We start from the raw sequence: 24,239 nt of genomic DNA, 5'->3' as shown, positions 1-24,239 counted from the left end.
TGCAGCAGAACGCTGCGGCAGGTAGGGGCAAGAGTCGTCACGCATAGCACAGACGCAGTGATGATACCTTCTGCACCTTACGACATCTTTCTAACGTAAACTCCTTCGTGTCCACCGCAGTGACTCTGTCTCCACTGGCCGTCGCGAGCCGACGCCAACACATGCTCAAAAGCACTTGGGACCGTGCGTTCGCAGCGATAAACTTAAATATTAATTCGCATTTTAGTAATTTGCAGTGGCAGAAAGTGAGCTTTATGTCCACGCTGACCAGTCCAGAGGAACAATGTTGCAACGCTCGGACACCATGTGGCACTTCATTAAACCTGCGATGACGTGTGAATAATGTTTGAGAACCGCGTTGCGCACGGGTACCAAACTGTAGCGGCTGCAGTAGACAACACGTGTGGTGAGGTTGCTGAGGAGCGATCATAACCAAGAGATTCCGGTTCCAGAGATACCCTTTACTTCGATGCTAACAAGCAGGGTAAGGTGCGGTCAAAGTCTCGACGGATGAGGTCGCAAGGAGTGTGTTGATCAAGATGGGCACTTGATACGTGCACCGTGATGCCAAGAGCTGTTTTATATTAAGAGCTGTTTTAGGGCTGTTTATATTTAAGAGCTGTTTTATATTTTTGTTATTTTAATATGCGTGTCAATGTTCGCGTTAAGGACACGTTTGAAGTTGTGACGTACGATAAACGCGTTGGCGATGGGATGATGGAGGATAGGAGGCCTGCTCACGCACCAGGGCCCGTATATGCGTAGCCGTAACGTAAACATGTATCCACGCATCGGCACATGTACCCGAGTCTAGATGTTCTTGAAACAGGGAGCGCAGGATGTAGGCGACAAATGCAGCTGCTAATTTGAAGACCATGGAACTGATGCCGTCGGGACCGAAGCTTTGAAAAGGTTTAATATGCGACACTCCCTGTTAGGCATGTTAGGCTGTTATATGTAGGGTAGGAATCTAGGCAGGTATGAGAGGATTGTTGGCAGGTTCGGAGGTGACAGACGGCGGTGAGAGAGAGAGAGAGAAGTCATCAGGTAAAGGCAAGGAGGTTAACCAGGCTGAGTCCGGTAGGCTACCCTGCACTGGGGAAGGGGGAAAGGGGATTAAAAGAGGATGTGCTAGTTGTACACATTCAGGATCATTCGTGGCTGAATGGGAGTTTACGTACGCCCAGAATAGCCTTGTCTCTCTAACCGCTCTCGTGGCAGTGTGTTCGACGAAGCGTTAGTGGGCGGTTCGTACTTGCTCCTTGACTTCCCGCTGTGGTTGTTCTGCAGCGAGCAAGTCGCCGTGGCAGAGGCTTTTCTTACCAAGACAGAACATTTGGCTCCTTGCACTTGCATAACGTTATAACATTGCCAGTGAGCTACGGTGCGTGGTGTTTACGACGACAGCGTTTGAATGGGACGGCGCCAGAAGCTAGGGAGGTAATTTTGTACGTATGAAGGTCGTATAATGTCGTAGTTTGTGTTGGGTCCAACTAGTACAGTATCCCAAGGCATAAGAGCAGCAAGTAGGAGCAGGTGGCGGGAATGTTATTTCTATAGGACTGAACGAATCGGGTATGGGGGCCACGACTCGGGATGAATGTGAACGTACCAAGGTGTATGCCATGGTAGTCAGAAGGGACTACCGTGGCATACACCTTGGAGCTGGAGCTTGGGCAGCTGGAGTAAGCACTCCTGGGCGAGTGCCCGGTTTAGTGTTAAGCAGAGGTCGGGAAAGGAGCATCCCGTGTGCGAGGTATATGCGAGTTCGGTGCAAAGTTACGTAAACCGCCACAGATTCCACAGCTTGGAGAAACAGAGTCGGAGGTTGAGCCCTGATGGACGCGGTTGAGCGGGTCAGCTAGCTCAGTCCACCTGAGCGTTGAAATATTGAAGATTGTACACGTTATGGAACGGCGCTTCTCACGGAGACGACACGATCAATCGAATGAATAAAGATGCTGTAGGATCGGACTCGTACAGCAGGTGGACAGTGGTAGCGGACAATCATTGACGGGCACTTGTGCAACTCCAACTAACGCATTCGTCAACTCTCGAGTTATGTACGAGAAATGCTGCGAAATGGCGGGGCACTTAGGGTTACTACCGTTTTTTTTCGAAAGCCACATAGAATAGCTCTAAGGGCCGCCCTCCGCTTTTAGCATTTCTCCCCAATAACACGGTAGCAGGACCAGAGGGAATCCTATTGCAGCTGACGAAACAGCTGGATCGAACGACAAGGCACTGCTGATTAGACTCGTCGAGCCGGTGATAAAAAAAAAAAATGGCTGTTTCGCCCAAGCGGTGAAGCACTGAGCGAGATAGCAAGACTCGGCGCTGCACTTCAACTGCTCGGACAGGTTCCTAACTGCACGCGGGTGCGACATGTAGTGAGGCAGCGCGCACGGCAACTCCTGCGCCGCCCTGGCAGCCACCAGGCGTCTCAAAACGCTGGCGTTATGAGGAGCGTCGCACCTCGGATGGTGCACGAGACGAGACATTGGATCAGTTCGACGGGAAAGCGTCGGTTGTGAGTGTCCTGTGGAATACCAGATAGCGTTAACTTGGGCTTAAATGCCCGTTACGCTCAGAGCAATAAAACGTACACACACCAGCTCGGAAGGAACGCTGAATAGTGGCAGTGGAAGGAGAAACGCTTGGCCGGTGTAAAGCAAAGCTATTCTAGTCTGTTTATTATTTAAAATCCGCCATTAGCTCTCAGTGATAGGTCAGAACGACTCGGGCCTAGCCTGTGTGGGCTTGACCCCAGCCATTCAGACCTATCACCTAGGGCTGTTGGCGGATTTGCAACAAAAACCGAGTGGAAAATTATGCAGGTTGTTGTAAACATCAGACAATATTAAATAAACTTCCCCTTTGAAACTAACCATGCAATAAAAAATGGTATTTTTGTTTACCTATGTAAAAAGATACTCGCTACAGATACAGTGTTATCTTTTGTTGTTTCAAGTTGTTTATGGTAGCAGAATTGAAATATGTGCCTAGGGCAAGAGTCACAAAGATGATCTGTGCTACTTCTGGGGTTGCGGGATAAGGCGTAGGGGTAAAGCCAGATCGAACATTGGCTCCAAGCACAGTCTGAAGTGTGTGGAGTGGAGTTGTAGTAGGCTACTGGTGGGATTAGCCTTGCAGTTGCTGCCGGCAATTGCTCGACCGTAGCGACACTTAAAATAAATAAATCACGTAATCAGACACAGATCTCACAATTACAAATGGTCACTCCTCAGTTCACCATGTGGAGGCCGCTTCCTGTAGGTAAATTAACAGAAGGCGAGAGACCTCCTTCCTAGACAACCGGTTCCCGCGCGGGAAAACAATGTCCTGAAGAGAACTGCGAGGAACTCCTGTGTTCGTGAGGGACCCGAATAACACCCTCCTTTCCGCGCTATACACAGTACAGCACATTAGGTAATGTTCTATGTCACCGCACACACCACACGTTGAACATAATGGTGATAACGCCAGGCCACTCTTATACATCCACGCAGGGGTACGAGCAGAGCCCGTGCGAATGCGGATGAGTAAGGTGGCTTGGTTTCTTTTGAGACCCTTGATCACACATAGCTTGTGAGGTGAGCGTCACAAAGAACGGAAGTGGCAAGACACCGCTTCTCTGAAGAGTCTCTTGTCCTCTTGAGGCACTTTTCTCAAAGGATTCCCAGACAGCGCTCTATGGGCGAGGCTGTCCGCCATCTCGTTGCCTATGATACCTATGTGTGATGGCACCCATAGGAATCGTATGGCCTTTGATATGGAGATTTTGCACCGAGCGTGGTGCAGCTGCTTTTCACATTCCGTCTTTGAAGTATGATTGGTCCGTTCGCTTCACTGCAGTCGTGTCCTCCACAACGGCCGAAAGCGTTGCTATTGAGGCAGCTCTAAAGAAGCTACGGTTTTGTACGTCTCAACCTGTTGTCATTCTTACAGATTCAAAATCGTCCCTTCAAAGGTTAGAGCACGTGTTCCCTACTGATGCCTTATGTCTAAGCAAGCACAGTCTGGTCTTGAAGTGCCTCGCTTCGCGGTAAAACTTTATTGGACATGAATAGAATATGGCACACCACTGCTGGAAATTGCTGGCCATTGTTTTGTTTTCTACATTACGTAATTCGAAACGATACTAAACTTTCACAAGTCAGCTACTAATATTCTGCTGCATGTTTAGTGCCTCCGCTGTTGGCCTTCAGCTGAATAAAGAAAGTCGCAGTTTCGCCCGAAAGGCTAAGCATCGTTTGTAATAGTAAATTAGTAGGCGGCCATAATAAGTAAGTATAGTAGTTTTATCGGCTGTATAAACTTGTAAACACATGCCTACTAATTAAATTACCAACCATGGTGTCAATGCGCACAGGCAAGCATGCACACATCACACTCGATGACCGCGCGCACTTGTTGTTAAAACACTAGCGTGAGGAAGCTCGGCAGCAGCAGCGAGCGAAGTGACCTTCGTGCTATCTATCGCTTCAACGCAAACTGAGTGGCAAGAACACGGCACACTCAAAGCTGTGAGCCGTCGGCCCACCTAGATTTTGGCCCCAAAGCAGATCGCCTTGAAGATGAAGCCCACGTGACTGCGCGCGGCCGCACTATATTGCCGAAGTACAACGCCCCCCCCCCCCTCTTACCACAGCTCCCCCGGTTCCTTGTGCGCGAAGGAAGCCGGCGCGCTTCGTCCCCACTTTCCTTCCGTGCGCATGTGGCATTGAGCCGCTGTCATCGGCTCACCCTCGCGAGCTTTCACATATAGCATACGGCGCGCGGTGATGGTGTTATCGTCGTCTTTGGACTTTATGCAGAATATCATGGCGACCCCGACGGCAACAATGCGCCTGTAGTGTCCACATAAGTGCTATCGCAATAAAGATCTTGTGAGACGCTTAAGCTTCGCCTTTTAGAACGCGATAGCATTAAAGGATGCTGGACTGCTTCTTACGCTTCCCGGCGACTGCAGCTTATGCAACCTTTACCGGGAAACGCTTGCGGCGAGTGCTTTGCGCGAAGGCGAGCTTTCTGGTTCTTTTCTTTATTTCCTCCCCGGCGGCGCCGCTGCCGCGGATGGTAGAAACGCCTTGTGCCTCGCTATGATTGCCAGAAAGCGCGCGTGGCTCTGTGATTGGTAGAAACGCGGCGCGTGCCGCGCTGTGATCGGCAGACATGTCCTCTCCCCCCCCCTCCCCCCCCCGGTCAGCTCCCGCTGAGCCCCGCTGACGGCATGCTCACTGCACAATCGGGGCCTTAAACCTGTCGCTTTAACAGTTTTACCGCGGGTCCTCGTTTAGCGTTATATACCGCCCGTTCTCTGGCTCCGCCGCCGATGCGATTGAGCGTAGCAGCATTCACGGTGCCTCGACTTCACTTCCTCGTTGTCGCAACCAAACGCACTCTGCTTCGCTGGTGACCCGGTAACCCTTCACGCCCGAGCCGTGCATGCGCCGTCGATAGCCGGACGGCACGACACCAACGACGACAGCGTCGTTATTGCGCCTGAGCGTCCATGTACATTGCTATCCTAATGACACTCTACAGTGCCCGCTCCCACGTAAGTTAAACTTAAAAAAAAAACGAAAACAAAAAGACGCGCGCACGCACAACTACGACCTGACGCAACGCTGTTCACCAGCTACGTAAGCAGCGTGTAACCGCTATCGCTGTAAAGAAATGAAATACATCCGAACGCTTTTATGGCGAAATGCTTGGGGCCTCCGATATAATTCGTTATGCAGGTCACTTCATTGTGAAAGGTTGCGCACCAAGCAGCTCGAAATATGAACCGGGACAGAATCGTTCCTTAGTTAAACGCGTCATTTCGTTGTATGCAGGCATTCGTTGTAGAAGCGCTCGACCGTAAGTATATGTAGCGAGATAAATTTCCTCTCACCCTTAGCAAGAGTTTGTTTTAGCCTCGGCGATATTCACGCGCCTCCAGTGCATGAGCACGTGCGTCCAATTCGCGGCTGCCAAAGCTGTTCTTTGTCTCAGTCCGCGGCCTCCCTCTTCTCTTCACTCGCCGTGCGCTGCATCTTCTTTATTTTTATTTGTGTCTTTATAATTATATTCCTACGCCTCGCTCGGTCGCACGTTTGTTTGCTCGGGACCGACGCAAGCGGCTACGTCTCCCGAGGAAGGATGGCGAGCAAAGACGGAGGGAGGGGAAGACGCGCTGTGTATGCAGGTTAATTGCAGCGAGTTATTAATATTAATCAACTCTCGCGGCTGGCTCCTGGTTGCCGGGTTCGCGCTCGAGGCGTTAACGATCTGTCGCACGGGGAAATTTTTCTCTCCCTCGAACAACTACTAAGAGAGAGACTCTCTCTCTCTCTCTCGGTTCTGCACACTGCAGGACGTCTCACTGAACGCTTGCTGTTCCTCGTGTACTGTCCGCTGTGTTCGTGGTCGGCCTATACCACCGCTTTCGCTTGCCTCGCATTCCGGGTCTCCGAGGAACGTTGCTTGTAGTTGACAGCATATACCTCTTAAGGTATATGCTACATATAGGAAAGGCTTGAGTGCTCGCCACGGTTTAAGCTACGCAAGTGCGCGCCAGGATGCTGCTTTAGAGGGTCCTCAGCCGCGAAGGCGGCGGAACGTCGAACATTATTTTCCAGATTCGAAAATACATGACAGGCGCTGTGTGGCTGTCACATGTACACAGCGCTGCTGCGGTTCAATGCATGTCGACTGGCTAAGTGGTTCGAGATGAATGTGGAGGGCGGCGCGTAGCGTTTTGGACAAACAGTATTGCTGGAAACGCTAGCGCTATAGTGCCTACGGGAGTTGCAATTACGGTGGTTTACCCAGCGTGGAAATAATGGATAATACATGGATTTGCCTATTGAAGCCATGAGGACGACCTCTTGGCTTCGAACGGCTTCGTGACTTTGCAAATAGACCGTTTTCAGCGAAATGTGATGTTATAGATGCAGCAATCCGGGCAACAATTTGGGTGGCTTCGATCACCACCTGCGGCGAACTCTCTTATCTACCATTTATGCGCTTCAATTATAGGCTTAATGATGAACATCACCTTTGCTTTCTGCTGGCTTCGTTTTATGTGTCTTTTCGCATGGTTGAGACCTTTCGCCTGCGATATTCTTTAGATCACCTCGCAAGTAGAGTCGTTTTTGGCATTTTTCGCAGGACTAAACGATTGCTACTTGGCACTAAAACGAGAGGTTTTCCCACATAACAGAAGCCTGCATGGCGCCCTATAGACTAGAAATCATTATCGTGACTCCTGCTTTCGTCGCACTTGCATCGACTGAAACGACCTTCCTGTATCCATCGTTGCCACTCATTTCTGTATGGTCTGTAGGAATTGTAATCATGCATAATAAATGTATCATATGCGGCTTGCATGGCCCTTCATTAGCGCTGCGAATACGTCGTGGCACTTAGGCCGTTAAATTCAGTCGATTAGCCATTTGTTTAGCTTTCCTGGCTACATATTTCACATGGTATCACCAACGCAGCTAGTTAGGATTCAGTCAGGGTGGTAATTTTGGTGAGTTGGTTATTCATGATGAACTTCTTTTGGTGCTGACAAGATACAAAGGAGGAGGAAATAACTTTACTGAGTCCCGAGGGACCCCTCCCCACCCACTCTTGATTTAGTGGTCGGACAGATGCAGACAATGACGGGCGCACGATGTATTTGAACATGACAGTAAAGACAAAAAAAATTAGTTCAAAGTAGAGCTTCGTGTGTCCTATGCGCCTTACATGGTCCGTGTCTGTCAGCGCTGAAGCAAGTTCACTAGTTAGAATCGACTAAACTAACTGTTCACGCCATCAAATTAACACTTGTACACTTGTCGATCGTTCACAACTTCGCAAGGCATTACAATGAGCCCTGTCACGTGTTCTTGCAGGTGCAGGGCCGTGGATTCGCTTCCTTCTCGTGCCAGTGGCAAGGAAGGACGAGTGAGTGACGTGGCGTCGCGATGACGTGGTACGACCTCTCCTCCTTCGTCGACCACCGGGAGCATCTCCTGGAGGAAGCCTTCGGTGCGCTAGCTCCCGACGAGCTGAATATTCTGACTCCAGTGGAACTGCAGGTATAGCAGTAGTAATTGGCCGTCTATTTCAAGAGTAACTCAACAATGTACAATTAAATAAGAAGCAAGGAAAGCAACGAAAGATTTGCTACCAATCGCATTGTAACTGTCTACCGCAGACGGCTAACGGGTGAGCGCCCTACATGGGCCTAGCGTTTTGCTTCTGCGCCAGCATTTGAAGCAGCGTCTCTGTGCTTTTGCGTGCATTTACTGATGCGACGGTAAGGTGAGGCCCAATTAAGACTCGTCAGACAGTGCAAGGACCTATAGTCTGTGAACGTTTAGTTCTCACACCAGCTATAAAGACTTATTGTGCCTGTCTGATGGTATTTTAAGGATCTTGCAGTGTATGGCTCAGAGTAACTATTTTGTGCACTTTATCATCCGCTCGGCACCAGTGGTGTCAGATGGTAGCCTATGTCATGCATGCCTGAACGAAGAACGACACAGAGTTAGATATTCTTTTTTCTAACGTTTTGTTCTTGTTGTATTCGTCTCCAATCCTCGTAAGTGTACATTTAGAAAGCCGGTGTATGGACGTCTATTAGACTATTTTGTTTTGATTTTGAAGCTTTGCCTTCACCTGCATAACCTATATACGTCTTGTCGACAAGCAAGGTCAAGGAGCAAGCAAAAGAGGATGAACTATAATGCCCTGATCTTAGACTACATTTTTTAGACCACCATGTTTGTTGGGAATATTTGCCCCGTTTTGCCAGGTCCCTGTTGAACTTCACCTCAGGTCATTCCAAAGTAGTCAAAAATGCCATTTGGATCTCCGCACTTCGGGCTGCCCTGGTAAAAACATGTGGGCATTCATTGGGTGATGCCTTCGCACGTCACGTAATCAGGCTGGAGGAAGCTGGGTACCTGGGTAGCTTAACAACGGGCAGCTCTGAGAAGTTGATTGAATGGGTGAAAAACTCGAGGAGGCAGGACACCGAAGAAAAAACCAGGAATAAGAACGCGTTAGTTGTACCGCATGCACACCACTCGTGCCATGGCTTGAAGAACGTTGCAGGTCGTTACGGGGTGCGCGTAGTCTTTTCGGCTCCTGGAAAACTGAGTGCTATTTGTCAGGCGGTATCGAAAGGCGAGCAAGCGGAGCAGAACTTAATTGTAATGTAAGGTGCAGAGTCAATCATGTAAATAGGTACAAAGGCTGCAACAGCAATGCGGTGTGCTCTTTCCCACTCAAGTGTGGGCGAGTGTAGATAGGGCATACCTGCTGGTGCATGAATGTACGACTTAAGGAGGATGAATGATCCTTGGACAAGATTGATTATGCGCGTGTGTCTGCCCATTGCCGACAATGTAAGTGTAAGCCACTGCTCAAAGCGCGCGTAGCTTTGCTTAGCCTAGCTTAACCGCGCGCTTAGCTTTCTTTACATTTCGCGCAGTTTGCCCACCAAAGTGTTGCATGCATAAATGACTATTAACATGACATTTGCAATGTTCCATTTCTGTATTATTATTATATTTTTCTTGCGTTATATGATGGTCTTGCACGTCGAACGCCTAGAAAAAAAAATACTGGTATTCCTCAGGGCGGACTAAACACGCTTTCATAGTGTCTGTTTTACGAAGCACTTTTGATTTTCCCGGGATATGTGTGTCATGACGTCATAACGAAGAAGGTGATCACGTGGACGCAGAACGTAGTTACCTTTGAGCATTCGTTCCTGCTCGCTCTTTTGCCTGCTATGGTGCTACATCGGGTTGCAGAACGACTTCGTACTGGTTCGTAGTGAAAGAGAAAGTTAGGAAGTTTTCTTGATGCGAATTTCCGGTTTCCTACCCTGCACTTGGGTGGATGGAATAGGGGTTGGAAAAAGGGTAAAGAGAGATACACACAAAGAAAAGTAAGAAAAAGAATGGTAACAGATAGCAGGGAGGGCGTTTCAATTACAGGCTTACTGGTTCGTAAAAAAGATATTACAGTTGAAGCTAGATTTAACGAAGTGATGACCACGCTCTAATTATTTCGTTAAATAGGGAAGTTCGTAAAATCGAGAAATTATTTTTTCGGTCCTTCGAAATCTAAAATTGTAAGGTACCGACGCGCAAAAGGTACCGCGGCATTGTATTTGCCGTTAATCCAGCAATCTGCCGCATAAACGATGAAATAACGGAAGTGACCACCGCCCACTGTTCCGTGCATGAGCGCGGCGTGCACCCTCGTCAAAACAAAACTAGCGATGTGACCATGGCGACTAGGTGTTCTAACGCTATAGCTTTAGAGCGCATGCTCGAATAAGAATCCGTCTGTGTCGAAATTAGAAAGAAATTGCCGCTTGCTTACTCTTTTATTTGAGGAAAAAACTTCGTTAAATGGAGTTCGTCCAAGCTTGTTTCGGTAATTCGTGTTGATGATAACATTGAACCCTATGAGCACCTGCCGAGGAATGGAAATTTCTTCGTTATATCGGGAGCTTCGTAAAATCGAGTTTTGTTAGATCGTGGTTTAACTATATGTGTAGGGTAAATTAGTTAGGGAGCGCCTAGGCTTCCCAGTATGTATAGGGTTTCGGGATCGAATGCCTTTCATTCAACGCAGGAAATTACAAGGCGAAAATGTCGTGTTAGTTCACCTTTAAGATTTCTCTGTCACTGCCGCAGAGCGATCGTTTGGCGACGCCCATTTTGTCTCCCTTTGATGTCGTGTTTGGTTTCTTTTTTTCCCCCTCCCTTTTGCGGTGGTAACGACGTCGTCAGCACATACCGCTGGAAGAGCTCAAGCAACTTTGCATGGTGCAACTCCAAAGAATGTCCCGTGCACGACTCCTGGCGGTTCTCCAAGGTGAGTGTAGGCCAGCCCTTGCTTCGACTTTTCGGTGTTGCTTGTAGGCGCTAAATCTCTGTGGCGTCACAGATCGATTTCAGCGCACGCTGATTGGGTGTTTGAGCAACACCGCTCGAATCATACAACGCGGCGTTTTCTACGTCACGGGAAAGTGGTACACTGTAAAAAAGGTTGCACCTTTTGGGGTGTCGGTTTGCCATACAGCAATAATCGTCGTCTGTCTTGCTTGCTTTTCCTTTCTTGAAAACGCTGCGCTCGTTACTTTCCTGTCGAGAATGCTCCGTCATGCTGATAACGGGCATGCCGTTCGTGACTTGGGAGTACCGCGCTCGCAGCGTTAAAGAAAGGAAATGCGGGCAAGACAGGTGACGATCATCGTTGTATGACAAATATACACCCCAAAAGGTGCAACTGTTTTTACGGTGTAGCACGGCCGCTGGAATAAACAAAGAAAAAAATGCGGCCTGCCGCGTCAGGCGGGCTGCAATGGGAGCGAATGTCGTAAATCACACGTTAGCCGTTCTGTACAGCCCCGCACTGCTACCAGCAATTATCGGTATAGCTTTCAGGTTGCTGCTCATTGACCTATAGTTACTGGTCTAAATGAATGATGCGACTCAGTTCACCTGCAGCTTTGATCGTACACGAGGGATCCTGAGTGCATCAAATTACGTACGCATTCTTCAGCGAACAGCGCAAGAGAAAGACACATGGAAAGGTGCACACGAAACAGGGGCTACTTTTCTGTGTTTCATTATTGCGCTGTTTGCTGAAGCATGTTGTGGTATCAACAAGCCCGGCTACCCACTGCTATTATCAAGTTCGTCAAGTTACGTGCGTATGGTTTTTTCTCCCAAGGTAACTCGAGCTCAAACACGCCTAGGAAACACTATATGTAACGCTTTGCTTGGGCTTTTTCATTCTTTACTCGCTTGTACAAGCGAACGAAGAAGCTTGCGAGCCACTCGGTGAAATCAAGAAACTAAATTCGCTTGCAGCGACTGAAACTGTTCACCTCTACACACATCACGGTAACCCGTGTGTCGCAGTCGTGCGGCAAAACAGAGCCCCATATATTTTCGACAGTTTTCATCTGCAGGTAATCACAACTGTACATATCGATCTTGCAGTTAACACATATTAAACCAACATTATCCCTACTTGAAGCATGACTGGTGTTTCTTAGATTCTAAAGCGCATACTGGGGCGTCTCTCACGTCGAGCAAACATGAAAAGACGCTCGTGTTAATGCGTAGTAATCTTTGGCTGGGTTCCCGGGTCATTTTCTGCTCCGTTCCATTCGTCCTTCCGTTTCGTGTCCCAAAAAACCAGTATCGCCATCTAGGCTTGAACAGGTGAATTTCGATGAATACACAAACTTCTGTGCTTTTGCCGCGAGCTACGTGTGGGCGCACGGATCTCCAACGCGATATTTTGTCAGCCAGTATGCGAGTGATGGCCGACACATAGGTATATTTGCCTTTACGTCGTCGTTCTGGCTTCAAACGCCTTCGCAAGCTCATCATTTTAAGCAAAGTACTGTTTTATATATGTCATTAAATAAGCACCATTAAAGGGACTGACAAGTGGCCAATATGTGTTGCGGGACGTTCAGGGAAATGAAATTATAATTATTTCTAGTGATAGAATCCAGCACGCTGTTCGCGATTTAAGTAAGGATTATAATTTTAAATTAGCAAAGAAAGTCTCAAAACCTTCGTACTTCGGAAATCTTCGTACTTCGGATGTAGATTGCTGTACGTAAGTCGGCTGTTACTAAGTACAACATAATGATTGCTTAATAAAGAAGTTGCTATATTATTAGACAGTTGCGCTTTTCATTTTCATGTAGTGCGTAGCATTCTTTGCAATGATTGCTTATGAAACCTATACCGTACCCTCGAAACCAAGCCCGCTGTTTCCTTCGTCATAATTGACCGATGTTTTCAGGCTTTCTATGCTTGTAGGACGCTGGACCCAAAGTTACTTGCGGGCCGCAGTCTCATTGCTGCCGAGGCGCCCGCATCCCTTGTCCCCTAAACAGCGTCGACTCTTTCAAGTAGACGGTTAACACGTGTAAGCGACGTGCATTATAGTGACAAGGCAGGATCCCTCGCCCGTCTCGGGTGTAGGTGTTTCAAAACCCGCTTCTTCCAACTCGCTCACACTTTTTTTTTTCAGAGGACTCACGTCTTGCGGCTCGTTCGCGCGAGTGACTGAAGGAGTCCCGAGCGCAGCTAGCTGTCAACGTGCCGACAGCGCCCTCCCCCCCACCCCCCCACCTTCCTCTTCGCTTTTTTCGCTGTCCCAAACGCGAAGACGCTCCCTTTCCGCCACAGCTAGCTCGTTAAACCGTTCAGCATCCGTGAATGCGGTCGCGCACGCCGAGCGCCGTCTTTAGCTCGCGTTTTAATTATCCCCCCCCCCCCCCCTCCCTCGGCTCGCGGTTTAGAACGCGCAATCTCTCGTCGCGGTTGAGGTGTCCTCTGCTGAGAGACAGTTACTGCGCTGCACTTTACCCCACCTTTCCTTCCCATCTTCAAGAATCTCCTTCTCTCTCTCGTCTCGTCGTCGGGTCGCGATGGAGAACCGCGCTTCGCCGCGCGCGTCCGCGACCCGTGAAAGGCCACTGCCACTGACGTGCACGGGCGCTGCGCATGCGGAGGATGCGGCTTCTATAGTTTCGTTTTCTGCGTTATGTCGTACACGTTGTCCGCAGCGGAAGGACGGCAAGCTCGAGGGTCACCGTGGGTCACGTATAGCACGCGCGGCACGTTGGAGGAGGAAGTTGAAGTACCGTATGTTTCGCCGCGGGCGCCCGGAGGTTAGCTACGAAAGAAAACGTTCTGTCGCTCAATATGGTTCGTTATCGTTGCCATGTGCGCGGTACATCAGCAGCTTCGAAGTGCACCCCGCGTTTACGTCTTAATGGCCTGCCTTTACTGTTTATTCCGCGCCGTTTATACGTATCTATTAGTACACCGCAAGCCACGGGGTGCTGGAACGTATTGTGGGAAAGGAGTCGTAGTCTTATTACCTGCGCAACATTGCAGGATGATTTGACAGCCAACGCAACGAGGACAACGTCGTGCGCAACTGATCTTCTAAGTTTTTGACACCTGGTAATAATAATATTTGTCGAGAAACTCTATTATATTCCCCCCTTTTTTTCACCGCTTTATACACACTCTCTCACGATGTTCTTCCAATCGACTCTTTCTGCAGTGAGCAAATGTTCGACTTAGAAATGGCTAGGGCTATTGTAATTGGTATGCTTCGCGCCATTCTTGTTTACTTTTTTTGTTTGCTCGTTTCAAGGTCAATATAAAGAATTTTTTTCTATTGATATAAATTTAGAGGAGAGATTGGTGCCTTTTGTGGCCCCGGTTACTCTTCTTCGCAGGGCAAACGATGCTAAAGCATGAAAAACACTGAAGAGTCATTGAAGGCAGCCAAATGCCACGAAGATTTGCGAAGTTCCGCACACGAGTTTAGGAAGGTACGGAAGAAAAACCCACCTCGGTAGCCTACGGCGTTACGTAGCTGATCTCAAGCTCGCGGGTTCGACCCCGCGCATTTGGTGCACGTCAAGAGCCGCTGTAGAGAAACGAGTCCGAAAGCACGCACAGGAGTTGGCGGTCTTGAAGACGAGGTGGCTTACTTGTCTTCATATAGCTACATAACGGAACGCATAACTAGATAACTGCCTGTCGCGATGCTGTTTTCAGACTCTGTAAGTGTACGATAGATTCTGCCATGATTCTCGCGGTACTTTGACACACCGGGTGTGTTTTGTGAACCTTGTGACACTACGCGCAGCGCTTTGGATGCGAATGTTGTGCCTGGCGATGAGCGCATTGAACTCTTATTGGGTCTTAATCGTCTGTGAAGTAATGCATTTTACCTAAACACGCAGCGCCACATTGGTAATTGTGTGTGTGTGTGTCGATAAATCTGTCTGCTTGCTCAGTAGCGCTCAGCGTTCGTACTGAAAGGTGCCCCGAGTGGCCATTCGAGCGGCAATTTTGCGTGTATTCGCGGGCTTCTTTCACGCTTGGAAAAACACTTTTATGTAGCACGTATTGAACACGTATTGAACAGCAGGAATGTGTATCGGGGGTTTCTCATGTTGGTCTGCAATTTTGTTATTGTCACTTTTCATCTAATTATAATAATCGAGAAGTTGAATTATTAAGGCTGCTTATAATATTAGACGGAATGCAAAAAATGATCTGTCTCCAAGCGACGGCAGACAACGTTACCTTGGTTCTGTGCAGCTGTGTGGCGTTTGCACATTTTTAGAGCGTTGCTCAAGTTACGTGAAACGCCCTGTACAGATGAACAAGATGTTGGAAATGGTCTGAAGACGTACGCCACGACGCAGACAAATTTGCTCACAGCAGGTATAGATTTGGCAAAAGCGGCGGGGGTGGTGGCGAAACCAATGTGAACGCTTTCGACATGGGCGGGAAAGATTTACCGCCCGCCTTGGCCAGTTCGCTCTCTTTTCGCTACCCAAGTGTGAACGGAGCCTTACGTCCTTTTTTTAAAAAAAATTTTTCGCTTCGTCTGCCGCTTTCGGCATCGCACTCGCATGAGCCCACGTTTTGGGGTAGTTGTCCTTTCGGAAACTTTCTGAGACATGCGGACATTTTAGCGTACGCCAGAGCGGTTGACAATGCCATTCGAAGAGTCGATAATAATGCGGTGCTAGAAAGGATTTATAAGCGCGGGATTCAACGTACGTCGTTGCGATAAATATCTCTCCTTAACGTTGCGGCCTTCGATTTCCGATAAATATGGCCCTTGGGATAAACGTCACCGTGTTTTGATGCGATGAAGCCGGCGATAAGAACGTCTTTCTTATGCCTCGTGCCAGGTCATTTCATGGTTCCTTTATTAATCTGCAAAATTTGTACGGTCTTCACAGACTCCGGGAAAATAGTGACATTAGTGAAGCTCTTTCAAACGTATGTCGCTTTATTGTATCGAAACTGCCTTTCTTTATCGCGGACACATTCGAAGAGGACCACTACTAACGAGCTCGTTTCGCGGATCAGCGTTTAATGCGACACCTGGCGATTCGTTGATGCGCGTAATGTTTAGCTTTCATAGCCCCAACTGCAGCACTCATTGTTTCATTTGAGCAAGTTGAAAGCGAGGAACGCGTTTTCTTAATGATATCGTCAACGAACAATGCTTGCTAGCCCCCGGGCTTTTGTCTTTAATGGCTTTGAGTGAAGGCTGGTTTTCCTGGTAATTGCTACCAAAGATGATCGTTATGCTGCCGTCTTCATGAATCAAGCTCGTTAGTTGGCAAGCCGTAAACTCTATGTGGCTGTATCAATCAATCAATCAATCAATCAATCAATCAATCAATCAATCAATCAATCAATCAATCAATCAATCAATCAATCAATCAATCAATCAATCAATCAACCCTTTATTTTTCGTGTCCAGGAACAACACTTTGGTCTACGTAGTTCTACTAAGTTCGACCTATATTCCTGTTTTTACAGTAATCTTCGGCGGGTGCAACAGTGGTGCGGACCGAGATGGTGCGCGGCTTCGCGTGCGCTGTGTTCTTGCGCGCTTAAGTGTTGGAGTTCGCGCAATCTCAAATTTCGGCCACGCGTTGAAGATAAAGACAGCACGAAACGTTCGCTCCCCGCTGCTGCCGCTCTTCATCACGCCAGCAATCTGACGGCGAGTGCCCGCGGTCATCGAGTGCGACCTGTTCATGTTTGCGTTTGCGCGCGTAGCACCATGCTCCTTAATTTAGTTAGTACGTGAACGTTTACTGCACTCTGTACAGCTGATGAAACTACTACCCTTACTTCGTATGGCTGCCTAAATGTTTGCTATTGCAATCAATGCTTCACGTTTCGGACGAAACTGCAACTTTTTTTTTTTCCTTCCGTCGCTCATTGCGCAGTCTTATAGACTTTTTTTCTCAAGATTCATGGCTAGCCTTCAGATTCCTTTCCCATATGTAAGTACCGGTATTGCACACTTTTTATTAAGAGTAGCGGCAAGCCACCATCTCAACGTGAACTCCTTTAATTGCGATCGCCTTCTTATCGGTTTGCGTGATGGAATCCAGGCACATCCGGTACGCCAGGTACGTGCATGACGGAATTGACGGAAACCTGGAACGTTTGGACCGAGCGAAGCGCTGTGTGTGCTTTTTTTTCCTCACAAAGAGAAGGAAATGCTGCTGATTAAGTAACTTTTGAGTGAAAACATCATTTTGGGGAGGCCCCCCCTCCCTGTCTTCCGCGTTCTCTCGCAGCTCGTCATTAGTGCTAATGAGCCGTGATTAACGCCGGGGCACCCATTATCATCACCTCCGCTCCTGTCATCACGTGTCATTTTCTGACTGGCCATCGCTTCATCGACCGGGCTTTAAAAGGTGGCCTCTGCTCTCTTTGTCATTTCTTCGGGACAGTTTTTGTTTCCCAGCTTTGAAGAAATGAATTTAACATTTTGTCTCTCTATCTCTTCCGCACGCCGGCGTAACGGTTCTCAGATTAGCATTTTCCAAGCCCAGCTTTCTCTCCGAGCTCTCCTGAGTTTTGTTGCAGTGTTTCCTTTTTTTCTTTTTGCTTTTGTAAGAGTTACGTGCTGCAGCCTTAAGTGACAGCGGCAGCTCTCGAAATATGAGGTTGCTTTCGTTTCGTTTTTCAAAATGTGCCTAAAGCGAAGGACAAGCAGTAGAAGGAAGACAGAATACGCGACGACTGCAACTAAACGTTCACTGTACAAAAAACAACACAGAATAAAAAAATACAGCATGTAAATAAATTCCCCATTACTCCCTCTGTATCACGTGTCAGGAAAGGTAAGGAGACGAACACAACTAAACCGCGATCAATCGTTACGTAGCCAGCATTTGGTGTTCGCGATCTGCTCCTATATTGCAACTACAGAGGAGGATATCTACAGAGGAGGATGGATATCTTCCCGCTCGGGTGGCGCACGCGCACTGTATTGCTAGGCGTTTACAGTACAGTGCGCGTCACTCTTGTGTAGAGCGCGCTCCGGAGGCAGCCAGCGACGTCTAACGGTAGCTGCCAAAAAGTAAGGGCGCCTTTCGCGCGCCCTACACGAGTGGTGACGTGCACTGTGCATGCTCTTTTTTTTTTCACTTAACGGGGAATAGTCGACGCGTGTGTCCTGTTTTCCTTCCTTTTTCTTGCCCTTGGTTTTAAGCGCGATTTTAAGAGTGATTCAGTGCCAACCCGCCCAGTTACGAGCTTTTTGCCCGCTGCTTCTCTTTTTTGGGTCTGGGCTTGTACGTAAGATTTCCCGTGTTCAGTGTCTGCGTGCGCGTGAAGTGTGAAAGGACGAAATAATGCTTGGATTTATAACCATATAATTCTACAGTCATAGTATTTCGCTAAACATGCACGTCGCGCATTTTTTTTTTTTTGCGTCCGCTATGGATTTCCGCGTTTGTGATCCGCATCGGGAGCGTTACAGCAACAACGTTTTGCATACACGATGAAGGATTCAAGAACTTACACGAACTTTTCAAATAGGGAAACTTGAGGAAGAGAAGGAGCCGTAAAATGAACGGAGTTTACGGTGTTGGGCCTAAATTCATTTTGTTGCTGTTATTATTATTTACTTTTTCTCCCTTCACACTGTACTCATGACAACAACGCGATAGCTGTACTCTCACTTTCCTTGCTTACTTTCTTTTTTGGCGCGCCCTCGCCTCCTCGCTCTCTTTTCTTGATGCTTGAACCTCCGCGCTTTTCCTGAGCCTTCTTTCTTTCGCTCTTTCTTTCTTTCTTTCTTTTTTTCTTTCTTTCTTTGTACCCACGCTCCGCACATTTGAGGTCATTAAACATGGTCTTTCCGTTGCCTGACGCGCACGCTTTTTTGTTTTGTTTTGTTTCTCTACTTTGAACTGTCAGCGGTTGCGCGGCGCTGGGTTGAGGGATGGCCGTGCGGTGTCGTTGCGGCTAATTAGAGCCCCAATTTGAACAGCGACCATGATACGCATCTCTCCCTCTCCGCCATCTTTTTTTTTCTTCTCTTGTTACTTTTTACTACTCAGCCTCGGTGGTGCCAAGCGTACGCACCAACCCTGTAGAATTTTTCATCCACTCCGCTGACTCTGTCTCTCTCCGCGCGTGTGTTCACATATTCGTAATTACATTTATTATGTTTCTTTCTTTTTTTTTCGAGACTCGCCGCCCGATTAACATCTAAGCATCATCTGGCGGCCTTTCTACTGTTTATTGTAACTGATATTTTGTTCTTATTTCTAGCTTTCAGCCCCACTTTCCTCACGAGGCTAAATTGTGATTAAAGAGTGAAGCCGCATTTCGACGCTGTTGCTGTTGTCGTCCGCGTCGTTCCTCTCGGTCATCAGAGTCCCAGTTTCTTGCTTGTTTGTTTGTTTGCACGTGTTGCCTTTTTTTTAAGAACAACAGCACGGTGTGGAGCACGAACAAGCAATTGTTTGTTGCACTTTATTTTTCCTCTGTTGAAGTGCTTTTTTGGGGGGCTGAATCTGTCCGAGCTTGCAAATGCGATGTCCCTGTGACAAAGCGGGCTAATTCACCCGCTAGGCTGATGCCGTGCCGCCCACAATGTTCGTACGCAACAGCCTTATCGCGACCAGCGCAAGTCGCGCGTGGCAAATTTGTTTTCATCAAGAAATGGACGTACGCGTGGCGGGAGAAAAGGGGGCTGTCGGATGACGCAATATAGTGGGTGTCCGCAACTGATTGTAATACTTTGTCGCTAGGTGGCCATAAGATTTGCGAAAGTTGGGCTGGGTAGCATAGCAATCGCTCGCTCGCTCGCTCACTCACTCACTCACTCACTCACTCACTCACTCACTCACTCACTCACTCACTCACTCACTCACTCACTCACTCACTCACTCACTCACTCACTCACTCACTCACTCACTCACTCACTCACTCACTCACTCACTCACTCACTCACTCACTCACTCACTCACTCACTCACTCACTCACTCACTCACTCACTCACTCACTCACTCACTCACTCACTCACTCACTCACTCACTCACTCACTCACTCACTCACTCACTCACTCACTCACTCACTCACTCACTCACTCACTCACTCACTCACTCACTCACTCACTCATTTTTTTCGGAGCAGCTGGTTGCTCTCCATTACGGTCGCATTAGCGTTCACGTTACATAACATTTCGTAATTTTTTCCGATTGTTCAGCGCTTTCGCTAACAGGCTGAAGCCCAAATGGCTGAAGTCTGAATACCACATATAGTTCATAGGGGCTGCTCACAGTGAAACAGGCAGCTCGTGCTTTTATATGTTGCTGCTATTGCAGAAAAATGTGTTGCAGTAATCATTGAGGCCCTTGCGAGAATTCAAATGAAAGAAATTAAAGTATGGGATTTTACGTGCCAGTACCACGATATGATTAATAGGACACGTGGCATTGGCGAACTCGGGAATAATTTTCACCACCTGTGGTTCTATAACGTGCACGAGTGTTTTTAGCATTTCGCCCTCATCGCAATGCGGCCGCGGTGGCCGGGATCGAACCTGCTACCTAGAGATCGGCAGTGCAATGCCATGACGACTAACCTACCACGGCGGGAATCACTGACATTCGTAAGATGATATTTTTGGGAGGAGGGGGCATAGCTTCTTTGAGGAATCGCACTTCGGCCTTCTTTTGTCGGTTATTTGAGGCTGCATCTTTTTGTACTTTTTTTTTCTACTGATTGGAATGGCCAACAGCCCCACGTGCGACACGTCCAGCTTTAATGAGACTCTCGCACATATTATGTCTGCCCTGCTGTAGTGCCGAAAGGCAAGTAATGCGCACATTGATGGACCATTTGGACAGTCGTCCACTATCAGAACAAAAAGGTCTAGGCGACTGTTTCCAAAGAACCTCCGCGCAGAAGGCCTTATTCGCGCTATTCAGATGGCTAAGATTCCCGAGGTCTACGGGGCTTTACGATAGACTTTAAGAGCGCCGCCCCCTACAACTATAATGTACGCTGTTTATTTATTTATTTATTTATTTATTTATTTATTTATTTATTTATTTCACGTACTTTCAAGGCCCGAAGGCGTTACAGAAAGGAGTGGAGTCAAAACAAGAAGTAATGCAGTAAAAAATAAAAAAATACAAACAAGTATTAACAAAAAATTTACAAAAGATATTAACAAAAGGCATTCTGAACGGCGGTTTTGAAGTTAGTAGGGTCGGTGATGAGTGCGATTGAGGCGGGAAGGCGATTCCAGTCCGTGCTTGTCCTGGGGATGAATGAGTCACTGTACCGGTTAGTACGGCACAATGGCACCCCGATTTTAAGGCTGTGGTCAGTGCGGGCAGAAATATATGACGGAGGGGTAAGAAGGGTCTCTTTTAAAAGGGGGTTCAAGTGAAAAACTTTGTGAAAAGAACTTTGTGTTTGTTCGTGCTCGTCTCTCTTTCTTTCTCTCTCTCCCTCCGGCTCCCGCTGTCTTTCTCTTTTTATCTCCCTACTCCATCCCCGTGCAGGATAGGCAACCGGAACTTCCTACTTCCGTTTCTATGCATCCTTTCTCTCTTTCCCTCTCTTGGCTGGGCGCATAGAGCTAAAGCAAGCGTTGACACTGGCGCGTCTCTGTTAACACCCATGGCGTCGCATCATTTTTGAGGCATCGCTATCGAATCGTATCAGCATATTTAGGTTGCACACTCAAGCTGGCATAGCGCTCCCTGGCCAGCGCTGGTTGCCGCAGGTGAAGTGGACTCGTAGACAGCAGCAGATGACTATAATATCAGAACTCACAGATGATGATAATGCATAAGCATTGCTATATCCATAGATAACCATTGAATGATACGATCTTGTAATACTATCGAGTCGGTCACTCCAGTCACTCCGCTCAGATTTTCTTTCTTTCAGTTTGTTTGTTTCTGATAGCGACATAATTTGCGAGTATAAAGCAGCGTTGCAAAGTTGAACCACAGGGACGAGACCAGCTCATAGAGTGCAAATTTGTCTGCACTTTGTATACGTCCATATGGTCCCTGTCTCGTTGTTCTTAATCTCTAATAGCCGCACTACGTAGTCGCACGTTTCTGTTCTACAATGGATACTTGTCGTCCAGTTCTACGGCTGATCGGTCCATCACTTGCAACGAACGCAACTTACGTGCGCACAGCGATGAGCGCAACGCACGCGCTTACGTATCTTCCGAGGAAGTGCTGCTCCCAAGCTCCTCACGCTCCCGACTCGCGTCGTCAAGCTAGCGGCGAGCGCTTTCGCCGCTGACGCGCGATTCCCACGTTTCAGCAAAAGTCGTCCCCCCCCCCCCCCACCTCCCCCACTGCCACCGAGACGACGCGACAGAGTTGTGCATACAGACGCGTGCGGCGCTTCTCCCGCGGAAGCGAAATGACGGCTCGTCAAAGACGCTTTCGCCAGTTCCCGAGTTCAAGCGCAAGTGCGCGACAAACCCAACGTTAGCCGCGCAACGCGCGCATTTGTCTGTCAACTTCAGCGCGAACCACACCGTCCGTTAACGCGCCACTTTTGATGGCTTCCTTTCCGCAGGGGGGCGCAGGCAGCGCGAGCACAGCGGCCAGACTCATGCATCGTTAAATATTCGCGAAGAATACTCCCCTCACCGCGGGCTGGGGCCCCACCGTCGCGGTCATTTTGCAGTATGCGAAGCGGTGTCTGCCAAGGAGTCTCGAACCTGCGCTAGCGTGGTCGCAGCACTCTTAACTGGCCCTTCTCGGATCCTTGAGTTAATTTTCACCCGCGGCCGCGCGGAATGCCGGGTTCGTCGAAACGAGCCAGTGTTCGTCGCAGGAAACGATCTTTACGGAAGCCTAGCTAGGTAGAGATAGAGAGAGAGCCGTGTCGTTCGTGGTAAGCGCGACAGAGTGCCACGTAAGGGGACGCGAGCTCATCTAAACTCCCTACGCCGGACGGTTGAAACGCAAATTCGTCGCACCGAGTGCGGCCATCTCGGTGAATGGCGACGCGGCAGGTAAGAGTTTCGTCTCTTCTCGACGACGACCACCTAATGCGCTCGACCGGCCCCTGTCCTGCGCACGCTGTCAGGAAGTTATTTTCCGCAGAGCAGCTATAGAGGATGGCACAGGGTTGGTCGCACCGACGGTGAACACCGAAATGTCTCGTCATGTGGCGGACTCGGGTTGTGAGCACGTCGTTCGCGTGTTTGTGCGAGAACGGACCGCGGGACCTGCGGGCGATTTGCTCGGAACCGTAAGAACTTTGTCACTGTGTGCATGCGCGCGCGGGAATGTTTCTGCGTCAGAACTTCTCAGGGAGCAGCTTGCTACATCTCTGAAGTTCAAATGAGGGAACAAGGAAGATTTTAAACGCAACGTGAGCCAATTAGCACGAAGCATATCTGTTACTTAGCCGCATTATCGACTACTGGCTACACAGGCTTAACAGCAGAGGGCTACCGTTATTGCACGTCACCGTGTTTAAAATCATTCTTTCGGAACTTCACGCACTTTCTGGGTTTGGCTATCTATCTATCTATCTATCTATCTATCTATCTATCTATCTATCTATCTATCTATCTATCTATCTATCTATCTATCTATCTATCTATCTATCTATCTATCTATCTATCTATCTATCTATCTATCTATGTATGTATGTATGTATGTATGTATGTATGTATGTATGTATGTATGTATGTATGTATGTATGTATGTATGTATGTATGTATGTATGTATGTATGTATGTATGTATGTATGTATGTATGTATGTATGTATGTATGTAAGTATGTATGTATGTATGTATGTATGTATGTATGTATGTATGTATGTATGTATGTATGTATGTATGTATGTATGTATGTATGTATGTATGTATGTTGGGTAACTAGCTATGTTCTTCCGGGAATGTGCCGTTCTACAAGGACGAAAAATATCCCTTAAGTTTCTCCGATTCTGAGCTCAACTGGACGCGACGTGTTAGCAGTCAGTGCCACAGATACACTGGTTATGTGCCGCTTTTCATTGAACCTTTTTCCAACTTGAGTCACTGAGTATCTGCCACTCGGTATGTGGCAAGCGAGGGAACAATTCTCAGCGTTGCAGCTACTGACGCGCCGCGCTTGTCTCGGAGGCCACGCACAGATTTCTCGACAGCACCGCCATTAGATGGCGCCGCGTGTCCAGAAAGTAGCGCGAGAGAGGAGCTTGGTTGCCGCGTGACGCGTTTCTATGCGTTCGCACGCACCAATGCGCCACGCATTTCGGAGGCCACTCAGAAGCTTCGCGGTGGCAGTGCTAGATGGCGCCAAGTGTTCGTAGCGGAGCGCGAAAGTGGACTCCCGCTGCAGTACGCGCCTGACCCA

General features: G+C 48.3%; 1 protein-coding gene across 4 annotated transcripts in view; it reads left to right on the top strand.

Moving 5' to 3' along the window:
* LOC135906461 (uncharacterized) overlaps positions 1-24,239 on the top strand; it is a 541,800-nt gene that overhangs the window by 396,601 nt on the left and 120,960 nt on the right. For all 4 annotated transcript variants that reach the window (XM_065437842.2, XM_065437843.1, XM_065437841.1 and 1 more), the window contains 2 exons: positions 7,890-8,075; positions 10,791-10,875. In XM_065437842.2, coding sequence (XP_065293914.1) covers positions 7,962-8,075; positions 10,791-10,875 — 199 coding nt within the window. In that variant the 5' untranslated portion in view covers positions 7,890-7,961. The remainder of the gene's footprint in view (positions 1-7,889; positions 8,076-10,790; positions 10,876-24,239) is intronic.

The sequence above is a fragment of the Dermacentor albipictus genome, chromosome 9 (assembly GCF_038994185.2).
Source record: "Dermacentor albipictus isolate Rhodes 1998 colony chromosome 9, USDA_Dalb.pri_finalv2, whole genome shotgun sequence".
NCBI classification, from domain to species: domain Eukaryota; kingdom Metazoa; phylum Arthropoda; class Arachnida; order Ixodida; family Ixodidae; genus Dermacentor; species Dermacentor albipictus.
Note: the sequence above shows the minus strand (reverse complement) of the source record. Positions and strands in the feature narration are given on the sequence as shown.